This window comes from Xenopus laevis, chromosome 5L, assembly GCF_017654675.1.
Source record: "Xenopus laevis strain J_2021 chromosome 5L, Xenopus_laevis_v10.1, whole genome shotgun sequence".
In the NCBI taxonomy this organism is placed as follows: Eukaryota; Metazoa; Chordata; class Amphibia; order Anura; family Pipidae; genus Xenopus; species Xenopus laevis.
Window position 1 is genome coordinate 76,465,687 of NC_054379.1, and position 24,202 is coordinate 76,489,888.

The window sequence follows — 24,202 nt, forward strand, 5'->3', positions numbered from 1 at the left end:
TCTTCATTTATGACAAATCGTAAGACACAAGACCTGGACTCATAATTGATTTTGTTCTTCCATGAAGCACAGTGGCTGCATTCTGAATAAGATGTGTTACAGGTTGAGTGAACTCACAGGCATTAACCAAGCCTCCTTGAAATGTGTAGATACAGTGATGTGTGTCACACAGCTCTAACTTCTGGCTGCTGATGTATATTTACATTTGTAACACATTTTTTATGACTAGATTGAGGGGAGAGCTCCCATCTCTCCCCTCTGCAGTCTGTATGCAATACTGCTGCCAGAATTATCTTCCTCTCACCCAAGAGGGTAACAGACCCCTGCTGAAGTCCTTATATTGTCACTCTTACTGTCAACAGGGCTTTACTGCTAGTAACTGATGCTTTCCCATAAACTAATATTATTATTGCCATCAAGAAAAATCAGAACAAGTAATAATGTGGAACAAATGCTTTAAGCACACTGTCAGAAATGCGATTGAGTCATTAAGAGACAAAGCTAATAAATAACACAAGTAAAACAGCAACTTTCTGTTCTCTGCAATAAAACCTCCTGTTTGGTAGTCAAGCACCTTTTGTTACTGAAATCATGTAAAATGTCTACCAGGGATCTGCATCCCTAATGTGTTCATTAACGTCAGCCGTCTGCTGGCCACTTTAAATGAGTCTGTAATTAAAAGTTGATAATATTATTTGCATGTATTGATAAAACAAATGCAATGAGCTTGAAATATATATCTATATATCTACTCTTTGGTAAAATGAGACTTGTAAGTTTGATAAATATGCCTCTATATGTCAATGACTGCTAGGAGTTGGAGTTGTTGTCCTACCAATATGTCCCTTTCTGTTACACATATGCCTGTTTTAAATTAACGGTGTGAATTTTTACCACCTATATTTTTTTTTTTGTTACGTAATCAGTCTTTATTTCACAGGCTAAAATTGAGTTTTACCCAATCTTTTCTGTGTTCTAGAGATCGGTCATTTAGACTTAGAAGTCACCACTGACCTAATTTGCAAAATATTTGGGAAGCCCTTTAAATACAATAAATTTGGGGTTGTGCAATAAAAGGTTCAGAGTTTGCTACAGGTCTGGCCACTTTATAACAGCCAACTGGCTGATGTCATGAACAAGTCACTAATTTAAAAGCAAACACCTTATTGGTTACTGTTCCTGGGTGAACACAGTTGTGGACAGGTGCACCTCCACCAGCAACACATCTCTATAGGATAGAATGGGGGGGAGGTCAAAGTTTAAATGCCCTAAGGTCACTTATTATTTTGCTTCCCATTAAGATTAATACATTCTACTTCTTTCAAATTAGCCAACACTAAAGTTGATATTTCTTTTTTGCACCATCAGTGACCCCAGTGTGCCAAATATATATCTTATCATTTCTGTACTGCAGCCAAGTTTATTCTTTGAAATAAAGCAGACACATAAAAGTAAAGAATAGCAGTGCTGAGTTTGCTTTCTCAAAAACAGCCCTCTATGGAACTCATTGCAGTCAGGCTCATGTAAGGCAAATAAGCCAGCAGTTTATGTAGATGTGATGAATATTTCTGTATTTGCTCTAGCAGAAACACATTCATGCAGCCTTTTTGTCTATGGAGAGCTTTGTTCTTTTTAAGAAATTGCTTTATTTACTAGGTACCCCAAAACGCTACTGAGAAGCATCTCCTGATACAGCCACAATATTTGCTCACTGTATGGTATATAAATTATCAGCCCTTTAAATATTTATCTTGGGGCCCAAAGCTGTTGTTAAACTTGTATTCTTGTTTACATTGCACATTGTTTATAAGCCGGTGTTTGTTTTGAAATTTTTTTCAAAACAGCCACAGTCTGCCAAACATTTGCCTGTTTGTGAATTTGCATTAATTTAGGTTTAAAGGCACAAAGCCTTCTTATTATCTGTATTTGCTTTAATTGGTGCACCCAGAATTTAGAGCCAGGCAGCGATGGAAAGCTTGAGGTACATGCTGTCAACTGATGTTCCAGATCCAATTACACTCAAGTATAATAGGCTCAAACTCCTGCCTCTTATCATCATTTTGCACACAACAATGTTACTATTTTTTTACATGTTTGTTTTACCGGTAATGAAGTTTACTTACAGTTTTATATTGTCTGGTTGTTACAGTACTTACAATTCTAACAATATCTGTTTTGATTGTATGTTTCTAGAGTAAATAAAATATTCTCTCACCTTCTGAGCATGTAGGAGGTGAAAATACAGACATTTACAAAAACAAATGGGGGACAAAGGAAGGTCATGTAAGGATTGACTCCATAAAAAGATTATATTATTGTACTTAAAATTTTGTAAGCTTTCTGCTTTCATTAAACTTTTTTTTTTCATATGGGATCCGTTATCCAGAAAGCTCCAAATTACGGAATGCCCGTCTCTCATAGACTCCTTTTTATCTACATAATCCAAATTTTTAAAATAGTACCTTGTACTTGATCCAAACTATGATATAATAAATCCTTTTTGGAAGCATTATTTAATGTTTACATGATTTACTAGTAGACTAGAAGATCTAAATTAAGGAAGGAACCATTACCAGGAAACCCCCAGGTCCCGTTCATTTTGGATAACAGGTCCCATACCTGTATTTTCATTTAAAAGCTTTTATGTGTATCTAAAGTTATTTAAGGTTGTGTTATCATCAAGGTTATAAGAAAATTAACAGGCTATTTTGAATAACCTGCTTTTTCAGTATCTGGTCCATAGACATCAGATTTCTTATTCAGACAAAATGATTGCGGTTGTAATTAAGACCAAAATTGGTCAACTTACATAAGGGTAAGGGCACACTGCGCTAATCATCCTCTTTACTCAGGCTGTGTTTTATATGCAAGATAAGGAAAATGGATCTGCTGTCATACACTTCATCATGTAGCCCCATTGACAAGCACAGTGTTGGTCTGTGTGGAGCTACACTGAATGGATTTCACGCAAAAAGTTTGTGAATGTTTGCATTTTCACACAGTTATTTACTCTGTAGCCCCACACGGGCCAACGTTGTGTCTTTCAGATGGTCTGCACAATGGAGCAGATCACAATAGCAGATCTGCTTTCCTCTCGCTGTGTTTTCAACAGAGGATGACCTGCTCATGGTGCCCTTGCCCAAAAGATATTCATCATCTACAGTATCTGCAAAGTCTCTGCAGAGGACAAACTTTTTGTGTAATTGCATATAATGGCACAGTTTGATAGTGTTCTGTCTCAAGAAATTTTCTCAGGAAATTTTTATTGACATTTAGAGAGATGTTAAAGATAACTATAATAATGGGAACCATAAAATATATGTAAAAAAGGGGGATATTTGTTCCATAAATGTTGTTTTCATATTAACACATCAGCATTTGTCGATCACTACATCGTTCCTGTGTGGTCAGGACTTTCTGTATATATAGGTATCAAGGTTTTAAATACATTATTAATGACTTTTTATCCTGCATAAATCTGGTAAAATATGATGGATCGCAATCATCATCAGGTAGTGTTTTATCATAACATTACAACATGAGCCATAGAATAAATTAAACTATGAATGGTTCATGTAAATGCTTTTGCTTTTTAGTAATGTTTCTTTGTAAATGACTACAGTGCAATGTGCAGTTTTATGTATTTTACAATCTTTCCCTTTCATATAGAACTTCTTTTGCTTTTTTTTTATAAACTATGGCTTAAGAAGATATATACGTATGTAACTTTTTTTAGGGCTGCTGTAAAGGAGTTCTTCACCTTTAAATTAACTTTTAGTATGATGTAGCAAGTGATATTCTGAGACAATTTGCATTTCTATTTGTGGTTTTTTTTTTTTTTTTGCTTTTTGTATCAGTATCATGGTTTAGGGGAAGGCTACAAAAAGCTATCTCAGAGGTTTAAACTGTCAGTTTCCACTGTAAGGAATGTAATTAGGAAATGGAAGGCCACAGGCACAGTTGCTGTAAAATCCAGGTCTGGCAGGCCAAGAAAAATACTGGAGCAGCATATGTGGAGGATTGTGATAATGGTTACAGACAACCCAAAGATAACCTCCAAAGACCTGCAAGAACATTTTGCTGCAGATGGTGTATCTGTACATCGTTCTACAATTCAGCACAATTTGCACAAAGAACATCTGTATGGCAGGGTGATGAGAAAGAAGCCCTTTCTGCACTCACGCCACAGTCGCTTGTTGTATGCAAAAGCTTACTTAGACAAGCCACAGTCATAAAGTGCTTTGGACTGATGAGACAAAAATGTAGTTATTTGGTCATAACAAAAAGCGCTTTGCATGGTGAAAGAAGTACACCGCATTCCAAGAAAAACACCTGCTACCTACTGTCAAATTTGGTGGAGGTTCCATCATGCTGTGGGGCTGTGCGGCTAGTTCAGGGACTGAGGTCCTTTTTAAAGTGGAGGGTCGGATGAATTCAACCCAATATCAACAAATTCTTCAGGATAATGTTCAAGCATCAGTCACAGAGTTGAAGTTATGCAGGGGTTGGATATTCCAACAAGACAACGACCCTAAACACACTTTGAAATCTACAAAAGCAGGTAGAAGTACAATATTCTGGTATGGCCGTCACAGTCCCCCAACTTGAATAATGGAAAATCTATGGGATGATTTGAAGCAGGCTGTCCATGCTCGGCAGCCATCAAATTTAACTGAACTGGAGAGATTTAGGTCAAAAATACCACCATCCAGAATCCAGACACTCATCAACGGCTATAGGAGGCGTCTAGAGGCTGTTACATTTGCAAAAGTAGGCTCAACTAAATGTAATAACTTGATGTAATATCTCTGTTGGGGTGCCCACATTTATGCACCTAATTATGTTTTTATGCATCTTGCATATTATATGTTAATTCATAAACTTTGTCACTGCTGAAATGCTACTATCTCCATAAGGCGTGTTATATATTAAAAGGAAGTTGCTACTTTGAAAGCTCACCAATGATAAACTTTAAAGAATTAACAGGGGTTCGTAAACTTTTTCATATGACTATGTGTGTGTGTGTGTGTGTGTGTGTGTGTGTGTGTGTATATATATATATATATATATATATATATATATATATATATATATATATATATATATATATATATATATATATACAGTATATGTATATCAACTGTAAACAGACTATAAGCCACAATGTAATTGTGAAATTGTTAATTTGCTCATTTGCCTTTACCGGGTCTACTTATAGTCATTTACCTATTTAATTGCTAATGTAAATTAATTTTGTAACATTTGCAGGGAATATACAAGGAGCGACAATAGTGGATGCTCTTGACACCTTGTATATAATGGGAATGATGGATGAATTTAAAGATGCTAAAGAATGGGTGGAGAAGAATCTAGTATTCAATGTGGTGAGTAATATCTTCTATTTCCATGGTTTTTGTTTATAGTGAGTTTGTATGTTAAGCTAATTCTACGTACATGTGTACATACTCTTCACTGCTAGCTGAGATTAAATGTTCAACTTTTGTAAAAACATTCCCTTTGTTGAAATACATGATACCATAAAATATAATCCTGGAATTTTCCAGGTGCTTGTATAAAATCACCTTAATGCTTTTAAATGACTTGTTTGTGGGTGGTAGAAATGAAACAATCTTGTGGAATTTGCTTCCTCTCTCTCCCTGTAAATATTTCTGTGTGTGTATATGCATATATTAATTACTTTCTGCAATGCTTGGGGCCTAGGGTCCTCCAGGTTTTTGATTAATTTGAATCATAACCGTAGAAAAATCACGAGTTTTGGACTGCAAGGGTGAATACTATGGTGTTCTAACTGCTCGAACAATACTAGTCTTAATTTGAATCATCCAAACATTTAAACATTAAATAAAATAGCAATAGCATTGTTTTGCAAACCAATATTATTTGTGCTAGGTTAGTTCGGGTCAAGTCCAAGGTATGATTTTAAAGTTACAGAGAAAAAAGGAAATAATTAAAAGAAATATATATTATTATGGGAGATAATTAAGAGCTTTCTGGATATTGGGGTTTAAATATCCAGTTCCTGTACAGTATGGTCATAGAATACTTACCAGCCCAGTCGAAGCAAATCCCTTTGGGAAGTGCTAACTACTGCCTGCTAAAAAGGAATCCTTCTGTTTAAAGGTGGCCATACACGTATAGATTTATGATGCCAATTCAGGTCCTTTAGACTAATTCAGCATCTTATGTGCCAAGTGTATGGGGCCCCTCCGATGGGCCACTCAGACCATCTGGCCAAAAATCGTCCCGATCTCAGTCGGGGCAGGTTTGATTCTCCCACCTGATAGAGAACTGCATCTATAATCCTTGTCCTGTTGGCTGGTATATCATTCCAAAACAGTTTGTGATTGTGCCATTGCCATGCTTAGCCTTTCAAAAGCTAATTGTTTGCTAGGACAAATTTAAATAATTTAAACAATTTAAAGTAAGAATTATAAATAAATTAAAGCAAATAAACAAAAAGACAAACTAAATGTCTGGTTTTGTTGTTGTTGGGGAGGGGCAGGGGGTCTGGGCTAATTCTTGACCTGCAGATAAACGCAGGCCAAGAATAACCCTGTATGCTTGAATAGACAACCTTCTGTGTCTGCAAAAGTATGAGAGTCCTTTTCAGCACCAAAATCCACTCTGTGTACCTGCAGTTTATAATTCTCACTGTAAGACACATGCAGCTTTCAGGATTCATTAATTATTCTATTGCTGTAGGTAGTTATTGTGTACCTTCAACCAAAATTAAATTCTACTGTGAGATTTATTCTGAAGCTTACAACAGGAAAGGCAAAAAAAACTTAGTAAACAAGTAAATGTAAATTAAGCTTGTTCAGAATCTGAAAATATTGTTACATTTATTTGCAGTTATACATTGGAATACCTAAGAAAATTTAAAATTCTATAAATCTAAAAACATATATATCTGCATGTAAATTATAACTAGGAGACTGCCTATTTACTTTCAGTGCTGGAAATTGGTAGCCAGATTGTACAGATAGGATACAAAGGATGGCAGTACCTTATCACCACTTCTTGAGTTGCAGTAGGAACAGGCAGTTCTGTGAACATGCTAATACAATGGAATCTGTTACAACAGTGCTATCCAACTTCTGGCCCTAACAACTATTTTTTAAAATGCTAACAAACCCCTACCAGGCTTATTTTCCATAGACAGAGCAGGGTACACACAGGCAGAGTATGATATAACCAGGGAGCATAGGGCAGGCGAAGTACATCACACTCCGGGAGCATAGGGCAGGCAAAGTACAGCAAACTCAGGGAGCATAGGGCAGGCAGAGTATAGCACACACAGGGAGCATAGGGCAGGCAGAGTGTAGCACACACATGGGGAAGGAAGAGTATGGCACACACAGGGAGCATAGGGCAAGCAGAGTATGGCACACACAGGGGGCATAGGGCAGGCAGAGTATGGCACACACCGGGTGCATGGGGCAGGTAAAGTTTAGCACACACAGGGAGCATAGGGTAGACCGAGTATGGCACATGCATGGGGCAGGAAGAGTATGGCACACACAGGGAGCATAGGGCAGGCAGAGTATCGCACACACAGGCAGAGTAGGGCAGGCAAAGTATGGCACACACACAAGGAGCATAGGGCAGTTAGAACAGAGCAGGAGAGAGGGAAACCTATCAGGACCACTCTAAGATGAACAGTTCATACTGTGCTACATATAGTGACACGGTTCTGGTGCATCTTCAGCAGTTTGTATGAGCTGTGAACAGATGTGTGAACTATGTGCACAGTTTCAGTGTGGTTCTGAGGTATGAACAGTCAGGGATTTATGGTGTGGATAATAGAGGTGTTACATGTGTGAACAATGCAGGGGGATTATATATGTGAACAATGGAGGGGGGATTACATGTGTGAATAATGCAGGGGGATTATTTGTTTGTACTATGCATGGGTGATTACAAATGTGAACAATGCAGGGGAGATTACATGTGTGAACAATTTAGGGGGTTTACATGTGTGAACAATACATGAGTTTATAGTCTGAAATTGAGGTGTAAACAATGCAGGGACCAGTTAATCTCTGTAGTGATACCTTTTAAATGTTACATAAGGTAAACTGACACAGCAGGCAGACTTTCCTGGTGGGGGGGCCTCACAAGGGGGGGTCGCAGGCCACTGTTTGACAGCACTGAGTTACAGTGCCCTGTCACAGTATGCAGGGATGCCCATTTATTAAAGTCAAATTTTAGTGGTATTTCAGCTTTTTGAAAACACAGTTACACTCTATTTCTCTAAAACCACAAATGCCATGAAAGTTATTCAAAGTTCTGAATATAAAGAGTACAAAACAAATAGCTCTAAAACCTCTAAAAATTCAAGTTATTGATATAATTACAAGCAAAAAAAATCTGAAAACCTCTAAATGTCCAATAGGATCAGCACAGCTACCATTGACTTCTATGGGACCTTAACTGCTTTTACTTGGAGAAATATTGTATTAGAGTGTTTCATGTTTTTTACACTTAATAAAGTGTAAAAATAAAATAAATTTTAGAGAAGATTTAAAAAAACTATTTTTAGAGAAACAATACCATTTGTGAAAAAAAAAAAAATAAGAATGTTACTATATAGACCTCATAGAATTTAACCATGCTTATGCCACTGCAATCCCCATACAGCCCATCTCTGATTGACCTAACAATCCTGCAAACAAAAGGCAAACTTTGCTAGCAAAGCATTGTTTAAATTATAATATTTTTAACATGCTTATGTGCAGTACATTTCCATACCCTTGTGAGGAACTACAGATAGCATTCTAGTTTCACATTTTTGAAAAGAATGTAGATAGATGCTAGACGTTTCCACACTCCCAATTACTAGTAGGGATGTAGCGAACGTCGGAAAAAAAGTTCGCGAACATATTCGCGAACTTGCGCAAAAATGCGAGCAGTTCGCGAACGGTTCGCGAACCCCATAGACTTCAATGGGAAGGCGAACTTTAACATCTAGAAAAGATGATTTTAAAGTTGTTTAAAGGGTGCAACGACCTGGACAGTGGCATGCCAGAGGGGGATCAAGGGCAAAAATGTATCTGAAAAATCTGCCTGTGTGTGCTTGGAAGAGATAGTGTAGGGGGAGAGCTGTTAGTGATTTCAGGGACAGATGATAGTAAGCTTGCTGGCTAGTAATCTGCTTGATACTGCTCTGTATTGGAGGGACAGAAGTCTGCAGGGATTTGAGGGACATTTTAGCTTAGGTAGCTTTGCTGGCTAGTAATCTACTGTTCTCTTTAAACAACTGCCATACGTTGACCTTGTAGGCATTGTTTGCCCAGTTTTTTTGGACGCAGCCACTGAAGCACAGTTGCCAGAAAAAATATGCCATATAAATGCTGAAAATAGTAATTTTTCGCCATACGTTGACCTTGTAGACATTGTTTGCCCAGTTTTTTTGGACGCAGCCACTGAAGCACAGTTGCCAGAAAAATTATGCCATATAAATGCTGAAAATATAAATTTTTTTGGTTGCAGCCACTGAAGCACAGAGGCCAGAAAAATTATGCCATATAAATGCAGAAAATATGCATTTTTTTGGTCGCAGCCACTGAAGCACAGTTGCCAGAAAAAATATGCCATATAAATGCTGAAAATAGTCATTTTTTGCCATATACGTTGAGTCAACGTATGGCAAAAAATTACTATTTTCAGCATTTATATGGCATATTTTTTCTGGCCTCTGTGCTTCAGTGGCTGCGGCCAAAAAAACTGGGCAAACAATGCCTACAAGGTCAACGTCGTTGACCTTGTAGGCATTGTTTGCCCAGTTTTTTTGGCCGCAGCCACTGAAGCACAGAGGCCAGAAAAAATATGCCATATAAATGCTGAAAATAGTAATTTTTTTGGTCGCAGCCACTGAAGCACAGTTGCCAGAAAAATTATGCCATATAAATGCTGAAAATATAAATTTTTTTGGTTGCAGCCACTGAAGCACAGAGGCCAGAAAAATTATGCCATATAAATGCAGAAAATATGCATTTTTTTGGTCGCAGCCACTGAAGCACAGTTGCCAGAAAAATTATGCCATATAAATGCAGAAAATATGCATTTTTTTGGACGCAGCCACTGAAGCACAGTTGCCAGAAAAAATATGCCATATAAATGCTGAAAATAGTCATTTTTTGCCATACGTTGACCTTGTAGACATTGTTTGCCCAGTTTTTTTGGTTGCAGCCACTGAAGCACAGAGGCCAGAAAAAATTAAACCAGTAGGGTTTGCACCCTAGTTTGTAACGGTGGCGGAGGGAGGAGGAGGACGCTAAAGGACAGCTGTGTGTGGAGTCATGAGGCTTGAAGAGAAGGACAGCTGCATAGAAGTCAGAACAAGTCTTCCGGCGTGCAGTAACCCTCCGAGATCCACCCCTCATTCATTTTAATAAAGGTCAGGTAATCGACACTTTTGTGACCTAGGCGAGTTCTCTTCTCAGTTACAATCCCTCCTGCTGCACTGAAGGTCCTTTCTGAGAGCACACTTGAGGCTGGGCAAGACAAGAGGTTCATGGCAAATTGTGACAGCTCTGGCCACAGATCAAGCCTGCGCACCCAGTAGTCCAGGGGTTCATCGCTCCTCAGAGTGTCGATATCTGCAGTTAATGCCAGGTAGTCCGCTACCTGCCGGTCGAGGCGTTCTTTGAGGGTGGATCCAGAAGGGTTGTGGCGCTGCCTTGGACAGAAAAACATTTGCATGTCTGACGTTACAGACTGGCCAAAGGGCTTTGTCCTTGCAGGTGTGCTCGTGGCAGGATTACTGGCACCTCTGCCCCTGGAATGTTGATGAGTTCCTGAAGTGACATCACCCTTAAAAGCATTGTACAACATGTTTTGCAGGCTGGTTTGTAAATGCCGCATCTTTTCGGACTTGTGGTATGTTGGTAACATTTCTGACACTTTATGCTTGTACCGAGGGTCTAGTAGCGTTGCGACCCAGTACAGGTCCTTCTCCTTAAGCCTCTTGATACGGGGGTCCTTCAACAGGCATGACAGCATGAAAGACCCCATTCTCACAAGGTTGGATGCAGAGCTATCCATCTCCGCTTCCTCATTATCAAGGACTGCATCATCCACGGTCTCCTCCCCCCAGCCACGTACAAGACCAGGGGTCCCCAAAAGGTCACCACTAGCCCCCTGGGAAGCCTGCTCCTGTTGGTCCTCCTCCTCCACAAAGCCACCTTCCTCCTCTGACTCCACTTCTGGCACCTCTCCCTGCGTTGCAGCAGGTGCCTGGGTTCGTTCTGGTGATTCCGACCAGAAATCGTGCGCTTCCAGCTCCTCGTCACGCTGGTCTACAGCCTCATCTGTCACTCGTCGCACGGCACGCTCCAGGAAGAAAGCGAAGGGTATTAGGTCGCTGATGGTGCCTTCGGTGCGACTGACCATATTTGTCACCTCTTCAAAAGGTCGCATGAGCCTGCAGGCATCGCGCATAAGCACCCAGTAACGGGGGAAAAAATCCCCAGCTGTGCAGATCCAGTCCTACCACCCAGTTCAAAAAGGTACTCGTTGACGGCCCTTTGTTGTTGCAGCAGACGTTCCAACATAAGGAGCGTTGAATTCCAGCGAGTCTGGCTGTCAGAAATCAAACGCCTGACTGGCATGTTGTAGCGCTGCTGAATGTCAGCAAGGCGTGCAATGGCTGTGTAGGAACGTCTGAAATGGGCCGACACCTTTCTGGACTGGGTGAGAACGTCCTGGAATCCTGGGTACTTGGAGACAAAACGTTGGACTATTAAATTTAACACATGTGCCATGCAGGGCACATGTGTTAAATTGCCTAGTCTCAACGCTGCCAACAGTTTGCTTCCATTGTCACACACCACTTTTCCGATCTGCAGTTGGTGTGGGGTCAGCCACCGATCGGCCTGTGACTGCAGAGATGACAGGAGTACAGATCCGGTATGGTTTTTGCTTTCCAGGCACGTCATCCCCAAGACAGCGTGACAACGGCGTACCTGGCACGTCGAATAGCCTAGGGGGAGCTGGGGGTGCACAGGTGTGGAGGAGGAGAAGGAGGACCCAGCAGCAGAGTAAGAAGAAGAAGAAGACGAGGTAGAGAGCGATGGAGGAGTAGAGGTGGTGGCAGAACCGCGTGCAATCCGTGGCGGTGACACCAACTCCACTGTTGTTGTTGAGCTACCCATTCCCTGCTTCCCAGCCATTACCAAGTTCACCCAGTGGGCAGTGTAGGTGACATACCTGCCCTGACCATGCTTGGAGGACCATGCGTCAGTAGTCATATGGACCTTTGGCCCAACACTAAGTGACAGAGATGCGGTAACTTGGCTCTGCACATGTTGGTACAGGTGTGGTATTCCCTTTTTAGAAAAAAAATTGCGGCTGGGTACCTTCCACTGCGGTGTCCCAATTGCTACAAATTTGCGGAAGGCCTCAGAGTCCACCAGCTGGTATGGTAAAAGCTGGCGGGCTAAGAGTGCAGACAAGCCAGCTGTCAGACGCCGGGCAAGGGGGTGACAGTCAGACATTGGCTTCTTACGCTCAAACATGGCCTTCACAGAAACTTGGCTGGTGGCAGATGACTGGGAATGGGAACAGGTGGTCAAGGTGGAAGGCGGAGTGGAGGGTGGTTCAGACGGGTCAAGGAGAGCAGAGGTAGAGCAGTAAGATGCTGGACCAGAAGGAGTGTGGCTTTTAGTTTGCCTGTTGCCTTTGAGGTGTTGCTCCCAAAGTGCTTTGTGCTTGCCGCTCATGTGCCTTCGCATAGAAGTTGTACCTATGTGGCTGTTGGGCTTACCAAGGCTCAGTTTCTGACTGCACTCATTGCAAATTACAATGCTTTTGTCAGAGGCACACACATTAAAAAAATCCCACACTGCTGACTTTTTGGAAGTGTGCGATCTGGCGGTAACAGTAGAAGTTGGCGGAGTTGGCGGTATTGGCGGCAATGGCGGGTGCGTTGGCCGGCTGAACACAGGTGCCGATACATGTTGTTGCCCTACTGATCCCTGCGGGCTGTCCTCCCTGCTTCTTCTAAGTCTTATTCTCCTACTGCCTCTCTGACTCTCCGTCTCTCCATCTGAACTACCCTCCTCTTGCTCTCTTCTACTAGGCACCCACAAAACATCAATCTCCTCATCATCATTCTCCTCAGATGCATCAATTTCTTCTGACACATCACAGAAGGAAGCAGCAGCGGGGACCTCCTCCTCATCACTCATTATGTCCATCTCTATCGTGTTCTCTGCCAGAATTAAATCTGGTGTAAGGTCCTCATCTCCTTCATCTTCTTCTGGCAATAATGGTTGCGCATTACTCAGTTCAAGAAACTCATGGGAAAATAACTCCTCTGACCCCAGTGAAGAAGGGGCACCGGTGGTGGAGGAAGTGTTACGTGGGGTGGCCATAGCAGTGGAGGATGAGGAGGATGTTGTGGTAAAGTTAGAAACGGTAGAGGATGGGGTGTGCTGTGTAAGCCAGTCAACTACCTCTTCAGCATTTTGGGAGTTCAGGGTCATTGGCTTTTTAAAACTGGGCAATTTGCTAGGGCCACAGGATTGCATAGCAGCACGGCCCCTAGCACGGCCTCTGCGTGGCGGCCTGCCTTTGCCTGGCATTATTTTTAAAAAAACAACAACAACAACAAAAACTCAGTTGGTTTTTCTGGAAACGATAATACACACAGCTAGATGGCGGGTTGAAGAAAACAGTGTGCAAATAATGCCTACAAGGTCAACGTATACACTACTACAGCGGTGGATACGGATTACGTAAAATATATTATGGCTGCTTGAAAAAAGTCACTCCGGTGTTTTTTCTGGAGACGGTAATATTATGGATATTTAGACAGAATGTGAACAAGGTCACACAGCTAGATGGCGGGTTGAAGAAAACAGTGTGCAAATAATGCCTACAAGGTCAACGTATACACTACTACAGCGGTGGATACGGATTACGTAAAATATATGAATGCTGCTTGAAAAAAAGTAACTCAAGTGGTTTTTCTAGAGACGATAATATTATGGATATTTAGACAGAATGTGAACAAGGTCACACAGCTAGATGGCGGGTTGAAGAAAACAGTGTGCAAATAATGCCTACAAGGTCAACGTATACACTACTACAGCGGTGGATACGGATTACGTAAAATATATGAATGCTGCTTGAAAAAAGTAACTCAAGTGGTTTTTCTAGAGACGATAATATTATGGATATTTAGACAGAATGTGAACAAGGTCACACAGCTAGATGGCGGGTTGAAGAAAACAGTGTGCAAATAATGCCTACAAGGTCAACGTATACACTACTACAGCGGTGGATACGGATTACGTAAAATATATGAATGCTGCTTGAAAAAAAGTAACTCAAGTGGTTTTTCTAGAGACGATAATATTATGGATATTTAGACAGAATGTGAACAAGGTCACACAGCTAGATGGCGGGTTGAAGAAAACAGTGTGCAAATAATGCCTACAAGGTCAACGTATACACTACTACAGCGGTGGATACGGATTACGTAAAATATATGAATGCTGCTTGAAAAAAAGTAACTCAAGTGGTTTTTCTAGAGACGGTAATATTATGGATATTTAGACAGAATGTGAACAATGTCACACAGCTAGATGGCGGGTTGAAGAAAACAGTGTGCAAATAATGCCTACAAGGTCAACGTATACACTACTACAGCGGTGGATACGGATTACGTAAAATATATTATGGCTGCTTGAAAAAAGTCACTCCCGGTGTTTTTTCTGGAGACGGTAATATTATGGATATTTAGACAGAATGTGAACAAGGTCACACAGCTAGATGGCGGGTTGAAGAAAACAGTGTGCAAATAATGCCTACAAGGTCAACGTATACACTACTACAGCGGTGGATACGGATTACGTAAAATATATGAATGCTGCTTGAAAAAAAGTAACTCAAGTGGTTTTTCTAGAGACGGTAATATTATGGATATTTAGACAGAATGTGAACAAGGTCACACAGCTAGATGGCGGGTTGAAGAAAACAGTGTGCAAATAATGCCTACAAGGTCAACGTATACACTACTACAGCGGTGGATACGGATTACGTAAAATATATTATGGCTTGCTTGAAAAAAGTCACTCCGGTGTTTTTTCTGGAGACGGTAATATTATGGATATTTAGACAGAATGTGAACAAGGTCACACAGCTAGATGGCGGGTTGAAGAAAACAGTGTGCAAATAATGCCTACAAGGTCAACGTATACACTACTACAGCGGTGGATACGGATTACGTAAAATATATTATGGCTGCTTGAAAAAAGTCACTCCGGTGTTTTTTCTGGAGACGGTAATATTATGGATATTTAGACAGAATGTGAACAAGGTCACACAGCTAGATGGCGGGTTGAAGAAAACAGTGTGCAAATAATGCCTACAGGGCAAATAATGCCTAAAAGGTCAACTTATACACTACTACAGCGGTAGTAAAATAAAAAAAGTAAAATAAAAAAAAATGAATATTAAAAAAAAAAAATTAAAGTTGGTGCTGCTGAACTACTAGGAGCAGCAGATTAGCACACCAGTCCCACTCCCCAACACTGCTAGACTAATAGCACTGGGCTCTTATAGTAGTAGTAGTAGTAGTAGTAAAACAACAAAAAAATAAATAAAAGCAGTCCTTACAAGGACTACTGTTATTGCAGCAGTCAGCAGATGAGATCAGAAGCAGGACAGCTGCCCACTGCAGCTACATACAGAGCACTGCAGTAGAAGGTAGATTACTAGCCAGCAAAGCTACCTAAGCTTAAATGTCCCTCAAACCCCTGCAGACTTCTGTCCCTCCAATAACAGAGCAGTATCAAAACGATTACTAGCCAGCAAACTTTCAACTGTCCCTGAAATCACTAACAGGCAGCAGCTCTCTCCCTACACTATCTCTTCAGCACACACAGGCAGAGTGAAAAAACGCTGCAGGGCTTCGGTTTTTATAGGGAAGGGGAGTGGTCCAGGGGAGAGCTTCCTGATTGGCTGCCATGTACCTGCTGGTCTGGGGTGAGAGGGCAAAAAAAAGCGCCAACAATGGCGAACCCAAAATGGCGAACGTCGCGCGACGTTCGCGAACTTCCGGCGAGCGCGAACACCCGATGTTCGCGCGAACAAGTTCGCCGGCGAACAGTTCGCGACATCTCTAATTACTAGTCAACATCTTTATTAGAATCAAGCTACTACATTTATTTTTGATGATTTTTATCTTTGTAGCCTGCATAGTTTAGTCAGGATTGTGAGTGAAACAACTGAACATGGCTTGCACTCTTCAAATCTGGATATCCCATGGATTAGTTGGATCATTTGGACTAGGCTGCCTTTTGACTTCTGTATTCAGTGCTTTTATATCCATTGTATTTCCCACAATTCCAGCATAATTTCAGCAGAGAAGGCACATTGCATACAATGCAGTTGCAGTTGGTAAACACTCTTAATACACACAAATTGCATGTGTATATTTTGATGAATACGATGCATCAGCACTGAAAATTTTTGTAGCTGGGATTTTGTCATTTCTGGCACACATAATCAAAAGGACATCTCTATGACACTGCTGTGAGAACCCTGGAGCTAGTGCCTTCATGGTGTCTGTAGCTGCAAGGTCCCCCAGCATCAATAGACACAACATCTGACGTGCCATTGCCAAATGCACAAGTGGAAGTGCAAGGAGCAGCTTTGGACACAAATAATGTGCAATTTGTGCCATGACTGCATCCGTTTTGTGCAGTTGCAGATATAAATGAACCCTATGTATTTAGTATCATTCAACTGAAGAACAGTTTTTAGCTGAATGTATAGGATGTGACCCGAACAGGATTCTTCTGACATTAGACCCATTATCTTCTCAAGTAACCACTTTACCTTTGTGGAGAATTGATTCTTCTAATTAAATCAGGCATTCACTTTCATACTCCTTGTTATGCATGCCTGAATTTCAAAGAACGTTGCTACTTTTTTCCATGATATCACTTCTTTGAGTAACTGTATAGATCCATTCATTGCTAATGGTTATTTAGCCTAATAATTGGCCCATTGAATACCTCGGTTACATAATTTCTGTGGGGCCCTACAGTTTCATATAAATTCAATGAAGCAGTCCTTGCTTGGTTGCTCAGCCGGAAATTATTCAAAGACGCATAAACTTCATGAACTTGTGGCTTTTATTGTGGCAAAAAACGCGACACAGTGGCAATGATAGTGCAACTTCGCCTACATGTTTTGTGCCCATAACAAACGGCACTTCCTCAGGAAGTGCCATTTGTTATGGGCACGAAACGCGGTATGCCGCTGGAGCAGGGACACACTTCGGATATGCTGGAAGGGTGATCTCCGTGAATTACATATTCTCCTAACTTTATCCCTTACAGTTTCAGTCTATAAATTTCTTACCTAGTATATTTTTACTTAGGCTATATTTTTGAGTAAGCAAGATGCATTTAGAAATTCACAAAACGTCATGGGAGCTATGATTTTTATAGAACTGCTATATGTTTGATAACTAATCATCATTTTTACTAGTCATTGTAAATGTAGTCAATCCAAACTTTGTACTTAGAAACAGAAAATTACTAAGCGCACCAGCTGTAATGTCCTATAATAATAAGAAGATGCCAAAAAAAGTGAATTACTCACAATAATAGGCTAAAAACAGCACATGCATTACTAGTAATGTATTGACTATTCCTAGTGTGAACCCTTACAAAACTAAAATGACAAAAACCGCAAATAGGAAACAGCACGATTGTGTATAAATATTATGAATAGATTCAGGATAACAATAAATCTGTAGTTTTACAGTTTTGCTTTTTATATTCAGTGAACCCCATTTGAAAGCTGGAAAGAGTCAGAAGGCAGCAGCAAATAATTAAAAAACTATAAAAAAAAAAAATAACACTAAAAAGTTGCTTATAATTGGCCATTCTATAGCATACTAAAAATTAATTTAAAGGTGAACCACCCCTTTAACATGGGTTGGTGGTTGTAATGCAATTGCAGCTTTAACTAAGCAATCACTGCATTCAGTTACTTTACCTATACACATTGGGGGCAGATTTATCAAGGGTTGAAGAGTAAATTAGAGTATGAATTTTCGCGTTTCAAACTTTACACATTTGAATTTTAATCCCACTTATTGAATGTAAATTCTAATGTAAATTTGAATGTGAGATTTATCATACCTCGACCATGGAAACAGTCCTAATTCGAATATTCGCCATGTAAAACCTTCCTAGTTCAAGTCAATGGTAGAGGTCAGTTGAGCCATTTTGAGATGTTAATAGCCTTCCTGACATTCAAGTTTTTTTATCAGGTGAAAAATGTGATTTGTTTGAATCAAATAAGATTTGAATTTTCGTGTCTCAACCATTTAATTGAGTATTAGCCATTCAAATTTTTACTTAAATAACCACCCAGTCAAATTGTGAATATATTGCAATTTAAAAAAAATCACATTCATTCGAAATTCGACCTTTGATAAATGGGCCTCTAATATTGTTGGTTATTTTCATTATATTACTCCTTGTGGCTGTATGTTGTATACTAAATGAGTGCTGTATAATTTGCCACACTGGACTAAAGTCCACACAAATGAAACTGCATTTGTTCTCTTCGTCGCAACACAACGCATGTTGTTTAATAAACAATGCTATGCCTGAAATTACACTCTTATGGCTGTAGGTTGCATCACACCCACACCCCTGAAACTTTATTGGCTAGAAACTAATTGGCTGATGACTATGAAGATTTTCATTCATCCAGGTCATAGTATATCTAGTATAGGTCAATCTAAAAACAACTGGACTTGCTGAGTAATCAATGAACGTCTTCATTGATTACTCAGCAAGTCCAGTTGTTTTTAGATTGACCTATACTAGATAATTGGCTGATATTGTTCTTTGTATACAACTTGGTTAAAATGTACATTTTAAACAAGAACAATTAAAGTTAAACAACTGTGGCAAAACAACTTCTGATACTCCTAGGCTAACAGAAATTCAGCTTACGCAATATGCAAAAGTATCTTATCGCAGAAAGAATTATTGTGCTTTGTGAAAGTGCTTTCAAACTGACTTGAGAATTATTTTTCTTGGCTTGAGTGTAAATTAAGTTACTTTTGCAAATTTTCATTATATTTTGGCTCTGGGAGAGTACTACTGTGTGCCATTACATTGAAAAAGGATCCAATAATTCAGCTGAGAAACAGAAGACTATTGTAAAACAAATGTTAAATTAACATTCATGATAGAGATGGATGGTTCACAACCCACAAATCTGGTAGTTGTGTTTCCCTAGTTTCATGTAAAAAATGTGAACAAAAGGTGGTAAGATTTAGGATAGAGACAAAAGTATTCATTCTTTTATGTTTTAATGCCATTCTCTAGTGTGTTTTGGCAAAGAGTCTTATTATTTGGCTTTTGTAAAAGAGCTTGTTTGCCAGTTCTGTTTTCCAGAATGCTCGGGACCCGAAGTTTCCCGGATAATGGCTCTTTCTGTAATTTGGATCTTCATACCTTAAGGCTACTAGAAAATCATGTAAACATTAAATAAACCAAATAAGATGGCTTTGCTTCAAATAATGATTAATTCTATCTTAGCTGGAATCAAGTACAAGGTACTGTTTTATTATTACTCAGAAAAAGGAAATCTTTTGAAAATTTTGATTTGTATAAAATTGAGTCTATTGGAGACAGCCTTTCAGCAATTTGTTGCTTTCTGGATAACGGGTTTCCGGATAACAGATAACCATATTTGTCAGTACAAGGAAATAATCATTGTCGTTAGTGTCTAGATCAGTGTTAGAGATAAACAAATTAGTTTTTTTTGTAAAGTGCAGAAACTTGTAAAAGACAAGCAAAGAAACAGATTTTTCCTCCTGGTACAATGGTTTGTTGATGAATGGCCACATTCATCAAATGCCTCTTAAAATTACTATTTTTGTTAAATACAAAGATTGCCTATTAACTTCATAAGAATCCAAATGATTGCAATGTTGAATCCAGAGTTTTGTTACTAGGTGTTAATAGACCCAATGTTTTAATTTATGAAAATGGTGGCAAAAATCCAGATCTCGGCTATTCCAGATTATAGATCCAATAGCTGTATTATCATTTATGTTTTTTTTATAATCCCAACTGTAACTCTGTGAATCTTTAAATTACCGTTGTCACTGCTAAACTGTCCTGCTAAGTGTTCCTATGTAATATTTAAGTTTGGCAAACCTAGAGGGCAAGGTTTTAAAATATTGTCATAGGTAATGTTCAAGATGGTCACTTCTTTATCATTAAAAGTGAAACACTTGTAATATTCACATATAGTTTTTGCCCTCCAATTTCTCCAGTCAACTTTCTGCGCCATATTTTAATCAATTTTGTAGGCCACCAATTCACTGTTGGCCAGTAATGCCATTATGCAAATAGGCTCTGCCATAAACTTGTTCATTTATTCTATTAATTGTACTTTGCAAGTTTCAGTTTTTAGTGCTAGCAGTCTGCATTCATTTCTACTTACAAGATAACAATCTACATAATATGGGTGCACTTTAATTGAAATGCATTAAAATGCAATTTCTTCTTTGGACTGCTAAGTACTTTTCTATTATCATGGTCAATAGATAGAACCAACAAACCTGTATGCTTCTAGGTAATTATTTTTTTTCTGCCTTTTCCTATTTCACTCAAAGATTTGTTAACTGATGAAATTAATTGTCTGGCCATTTTCTTAGACAGTGGTACGTACGTATCTGTTTAAAGCACGCAAAAATGACACGAAGCCACATTGTGTCTCCTTAGCTAATCTTCAGTATATTTCAATTAACTCTGTAATTTGGATTATCCCACTCATTATATTCATATCTTGAAAGATAGAGCTTTGTAGAATTCTACATTTCTGATAAAAAGTGCATTGGTTGAATTAACAAAGTAAACCCATATTTCCCTATCTTTTTTTCCTAGCTCTACTAGTTAAAAGTCTACTAGTCTAAGCTTCTCCTATTTTTTGGGGGATGGGTGTACTTGCTAAATAATAAGAAATACCAGATATAAAATATGTATTTAAGGAGCATGCAAATCATAGTTGTATATTCAGAAATACATACATAGTAACAAAGTAAGTTAGGTTGAAAAAAGACACACATTCATCAAGTTCAACCTTTTAAGTCTATAGATCCAATAGCTGTATTATCATTTATGTTTTTTTATAATCCCAACTGTAACTCTGTGAATCTTTAAATTACTGTTGTCACTGCTAAACTGTCCTGCTAAGTGTTCCTATGTAATATTTAAGTTTGGCAAACCTAGAGGGCAAGGTTTTAAAATATTGTCATAGGTAATATTCAAGATGGTCACTTCTTAACATTAAAAGTGAAACACTTGTAATATTCACATATAGTTTTTGCCCTAGTTTTTTTACTGTGAGCTATTTTTCATAACTCTGTATTCCCTCATTTGTCCTAAAATGAAAGACTAATCTTTCATTAATCAAAAACTTGCTTGTAAAAAATTAAACTTGCTTGTAAGAAGGCAAACATTTAGCATCTCTTGCTCATATAAATATATAACTACGGTATTTGTGAACATAAACATAATTATGGGACCTGTTATCCCGAATACTTGGGACCTGGGGTTTTCCTTATAAGGGATCTTTCCAAAAAGATTGTTTTGCCTCCAGTAAGGATTAATTACATTTTAGGAATAAAGGGCATGTAAAGACTAAAATAGAATAAGGCTAGAAATGCTGTATTTTGTATACTAAATATAAACAAGAATTTACTGCACCACAAGCCTAATCAAACAAATAATTTATGCTTTCAAAGTTGGCTACAGCGGGTCACCATCTTGTAACTAAGACTGTACACATGCTCAGTGTGGTCTGGCCTGCTTAGGGATCATCATAAACAAGGCTGCCATTTAAGTACAAGGTGATATTGTGTCCGAACAGTGAAAAAATAAATTGTTTATAAAACCTAGAAATATTTTCTTAGAATGGAGTCTGTGAGAGATGGCCCTCCCATAATTTGCATCTTTCTGGATAATGGATTTCAAGATAAAGGATCTCATTACCTTTATTATATTTAAAGAACAATAAATGGAACATGTTATGGAAACTAATACTTCCAAAAGTACTTTTGTTCTTGGCTGGTGCCCCATAAGTCTTTCTAAAAGTGGAGGTGTAATGCATTCCTATATATACCTTCCTATATTTAAATATTTTAAACTGGGACAATTAGGCCACATCCCTATAAGTTAATATCAGATAATACCGTATCTCCCAGGTATGCCATGAAAAGGCTCGATCTGTATAATCCACCCACTCTCCAAAAGAAGTGTTCCTTTTTGGCACCTCAGTTAGGGAGTTTGAGAACAGAAACTGGTGAAAGCTATAGGATCATTGGATCACTAATGGTCAAATTTATTAACATTCAAAATTGTTGTTTTTATAATTTACGGAAAAACACAATGCGGAATAATCTCAAATCTGATTTTTATTAAAAGTTTTTTTTTAATCCCAAATATTTGAGTTAAAAAATGATACTCGGGATATTTCTGAAAAGTGGCACTGCATTTGAATGTATTTTATGCAAGTTTCAACAGTTTTGTATTTTTATTTTAAGAGTTTATAAAAACAGTCAAGATATTATAGTACAGGTATGGGACCTGTTATGTAGACCTGGGGTTTTCCGGATAACAGATCTTTCCGTAATTTGGGTCTTCATGCCTTAAGTCTACTAGAAATTAATTTAAACATTAAATAACCCCAATAGGCTGGTTTTGCTTCCAATAAGGATTAATTATATCTTAGTTGGAATCAAGTACATGGTACTGTTTTATTATTACAGAGAAAAGGGAAATCATTTTCAAAAATTTGGATTATTTAGATAAAATGGAGTCTATGGGAGACAGCCATTCCGTAATTTCGGAGCTTTCTGGATATCGGGTTTCTGAATAAGGGATCCTATACCTGTACTATTAAAAATGAACAGGACAGTGCAATTTTTGTTTGTAAAATATTTTTTCCCGTGGCAAAAGATGATCACGATTATTTTGTTTGGAGTTTTTTTCTTAAATATGTTAGTGCTGAAAATTTTTAAAACTGTACTATATAGTTAGTCTTGTGTCAGTTAGCAACAAATCTTATAAATATCTTAAACCTTTACTTTTATGCCAGACTATAATCTAATGATAGGCAGTGGTCACTGGACTTAATTTGAATTTATATTATTTCTCAACTTCTAGAATGCTGAAGTTTCAGTCTTTGAAGTGAATATACGATTTGTTGGTGGACTCTTGTCAGCCTACTATATCTCAGGGGAAGAGGTAAGTGCATCTATATTTTGACCCTATATACTGTATTAGCTATTTTTTTTTAAATCTTAATTTTGTAATATAGAAAAAAACTATCTATTTTTAAAGACCAGACCAGAAATTGGAAGTGCTCACGTGTACCATTTAAATATGATGTCTAGTAAGGGGTTACATGCAAGGTTTTAGAGGCCTTACATATCGCCCCCAACTAACGAATGTCCATATGTTCTATTTTTACTGTATGTTGTTGATTTTGTAATGTAGTTCCTTTTCCTGTTGTAACATTATTGTTTGTATCTGTAAATTAGTTTATGGGAATGCATACACACATTTTTCAGCTCTTCCAACACAGGTACCACAGCAGAGCTTCGAAAACCTTCTGTTAAGCAATATACACTAAATAGCAAAACTATTAATATTCATGATCACATTTTTCCACATTTTGCAAAAATTGCTGAGGAAAAAACCTCATCAGCCAACACCTTGTTGGCTAAACACCATGTTTGGCATAAGATAAACACTGCACACCTTCATAAACACACAGCCCTGACCTGTGAAGGAGGTGGCAGACTGCTGACAATGTAAGACAAGGCAACTGGTTAACAGACCTGTCATTGCTGGGGAACCAAGACTTTACAAATTGCAACGTTGATTTGCAAATAACTTTAAAACACTGACAATTTTTAATAAATGTATATTGGGAAGTTGTTTAGAATGATGGGTTCCCTTTAACATACTATAAATGCTTTAATAAAAACCTAAATTTCAAAGATAATATTTTTATATTTTAAGTATGAAGATATATATTTTAGTATTTCAAGCCAGATTAATAATTGTTATTTTTCATGTTATTTGTCCTTTAGCATCTGTATTCCACTTCTTTTAATAACTAGTAT

The 24,202-nt window shown here is 38.4% G+C and overlaps 1 protein-coding gene across 1 annotated transcript in view; it reads left to right on the top strand.

The window, feature by feature from the left end:
- Positions 1 to 24,202, top strand: part of LOC108716798 (mannosyl-oligosaccharide 1,2-alpha-mannosidase IA) — a 153,364-nt gene that overhangs the window by 61,205 nt on the left and 67,957 nt on the right. The window contains exons 3-4 of the mRNA XM_018263255.2: positions 5,269 to 5,384; positions 23,238 to 23,318. Coding sequence (XP_018118744.1) covers positions 5,269 to 5,384; positions 23,238 to 23,318 — 197 coding nt within the window. The remainder of the gene's footprint in view (positions 1 to 5,268; positions 5,385 to 23,237; positions 23,319 to 24,202) is intronic.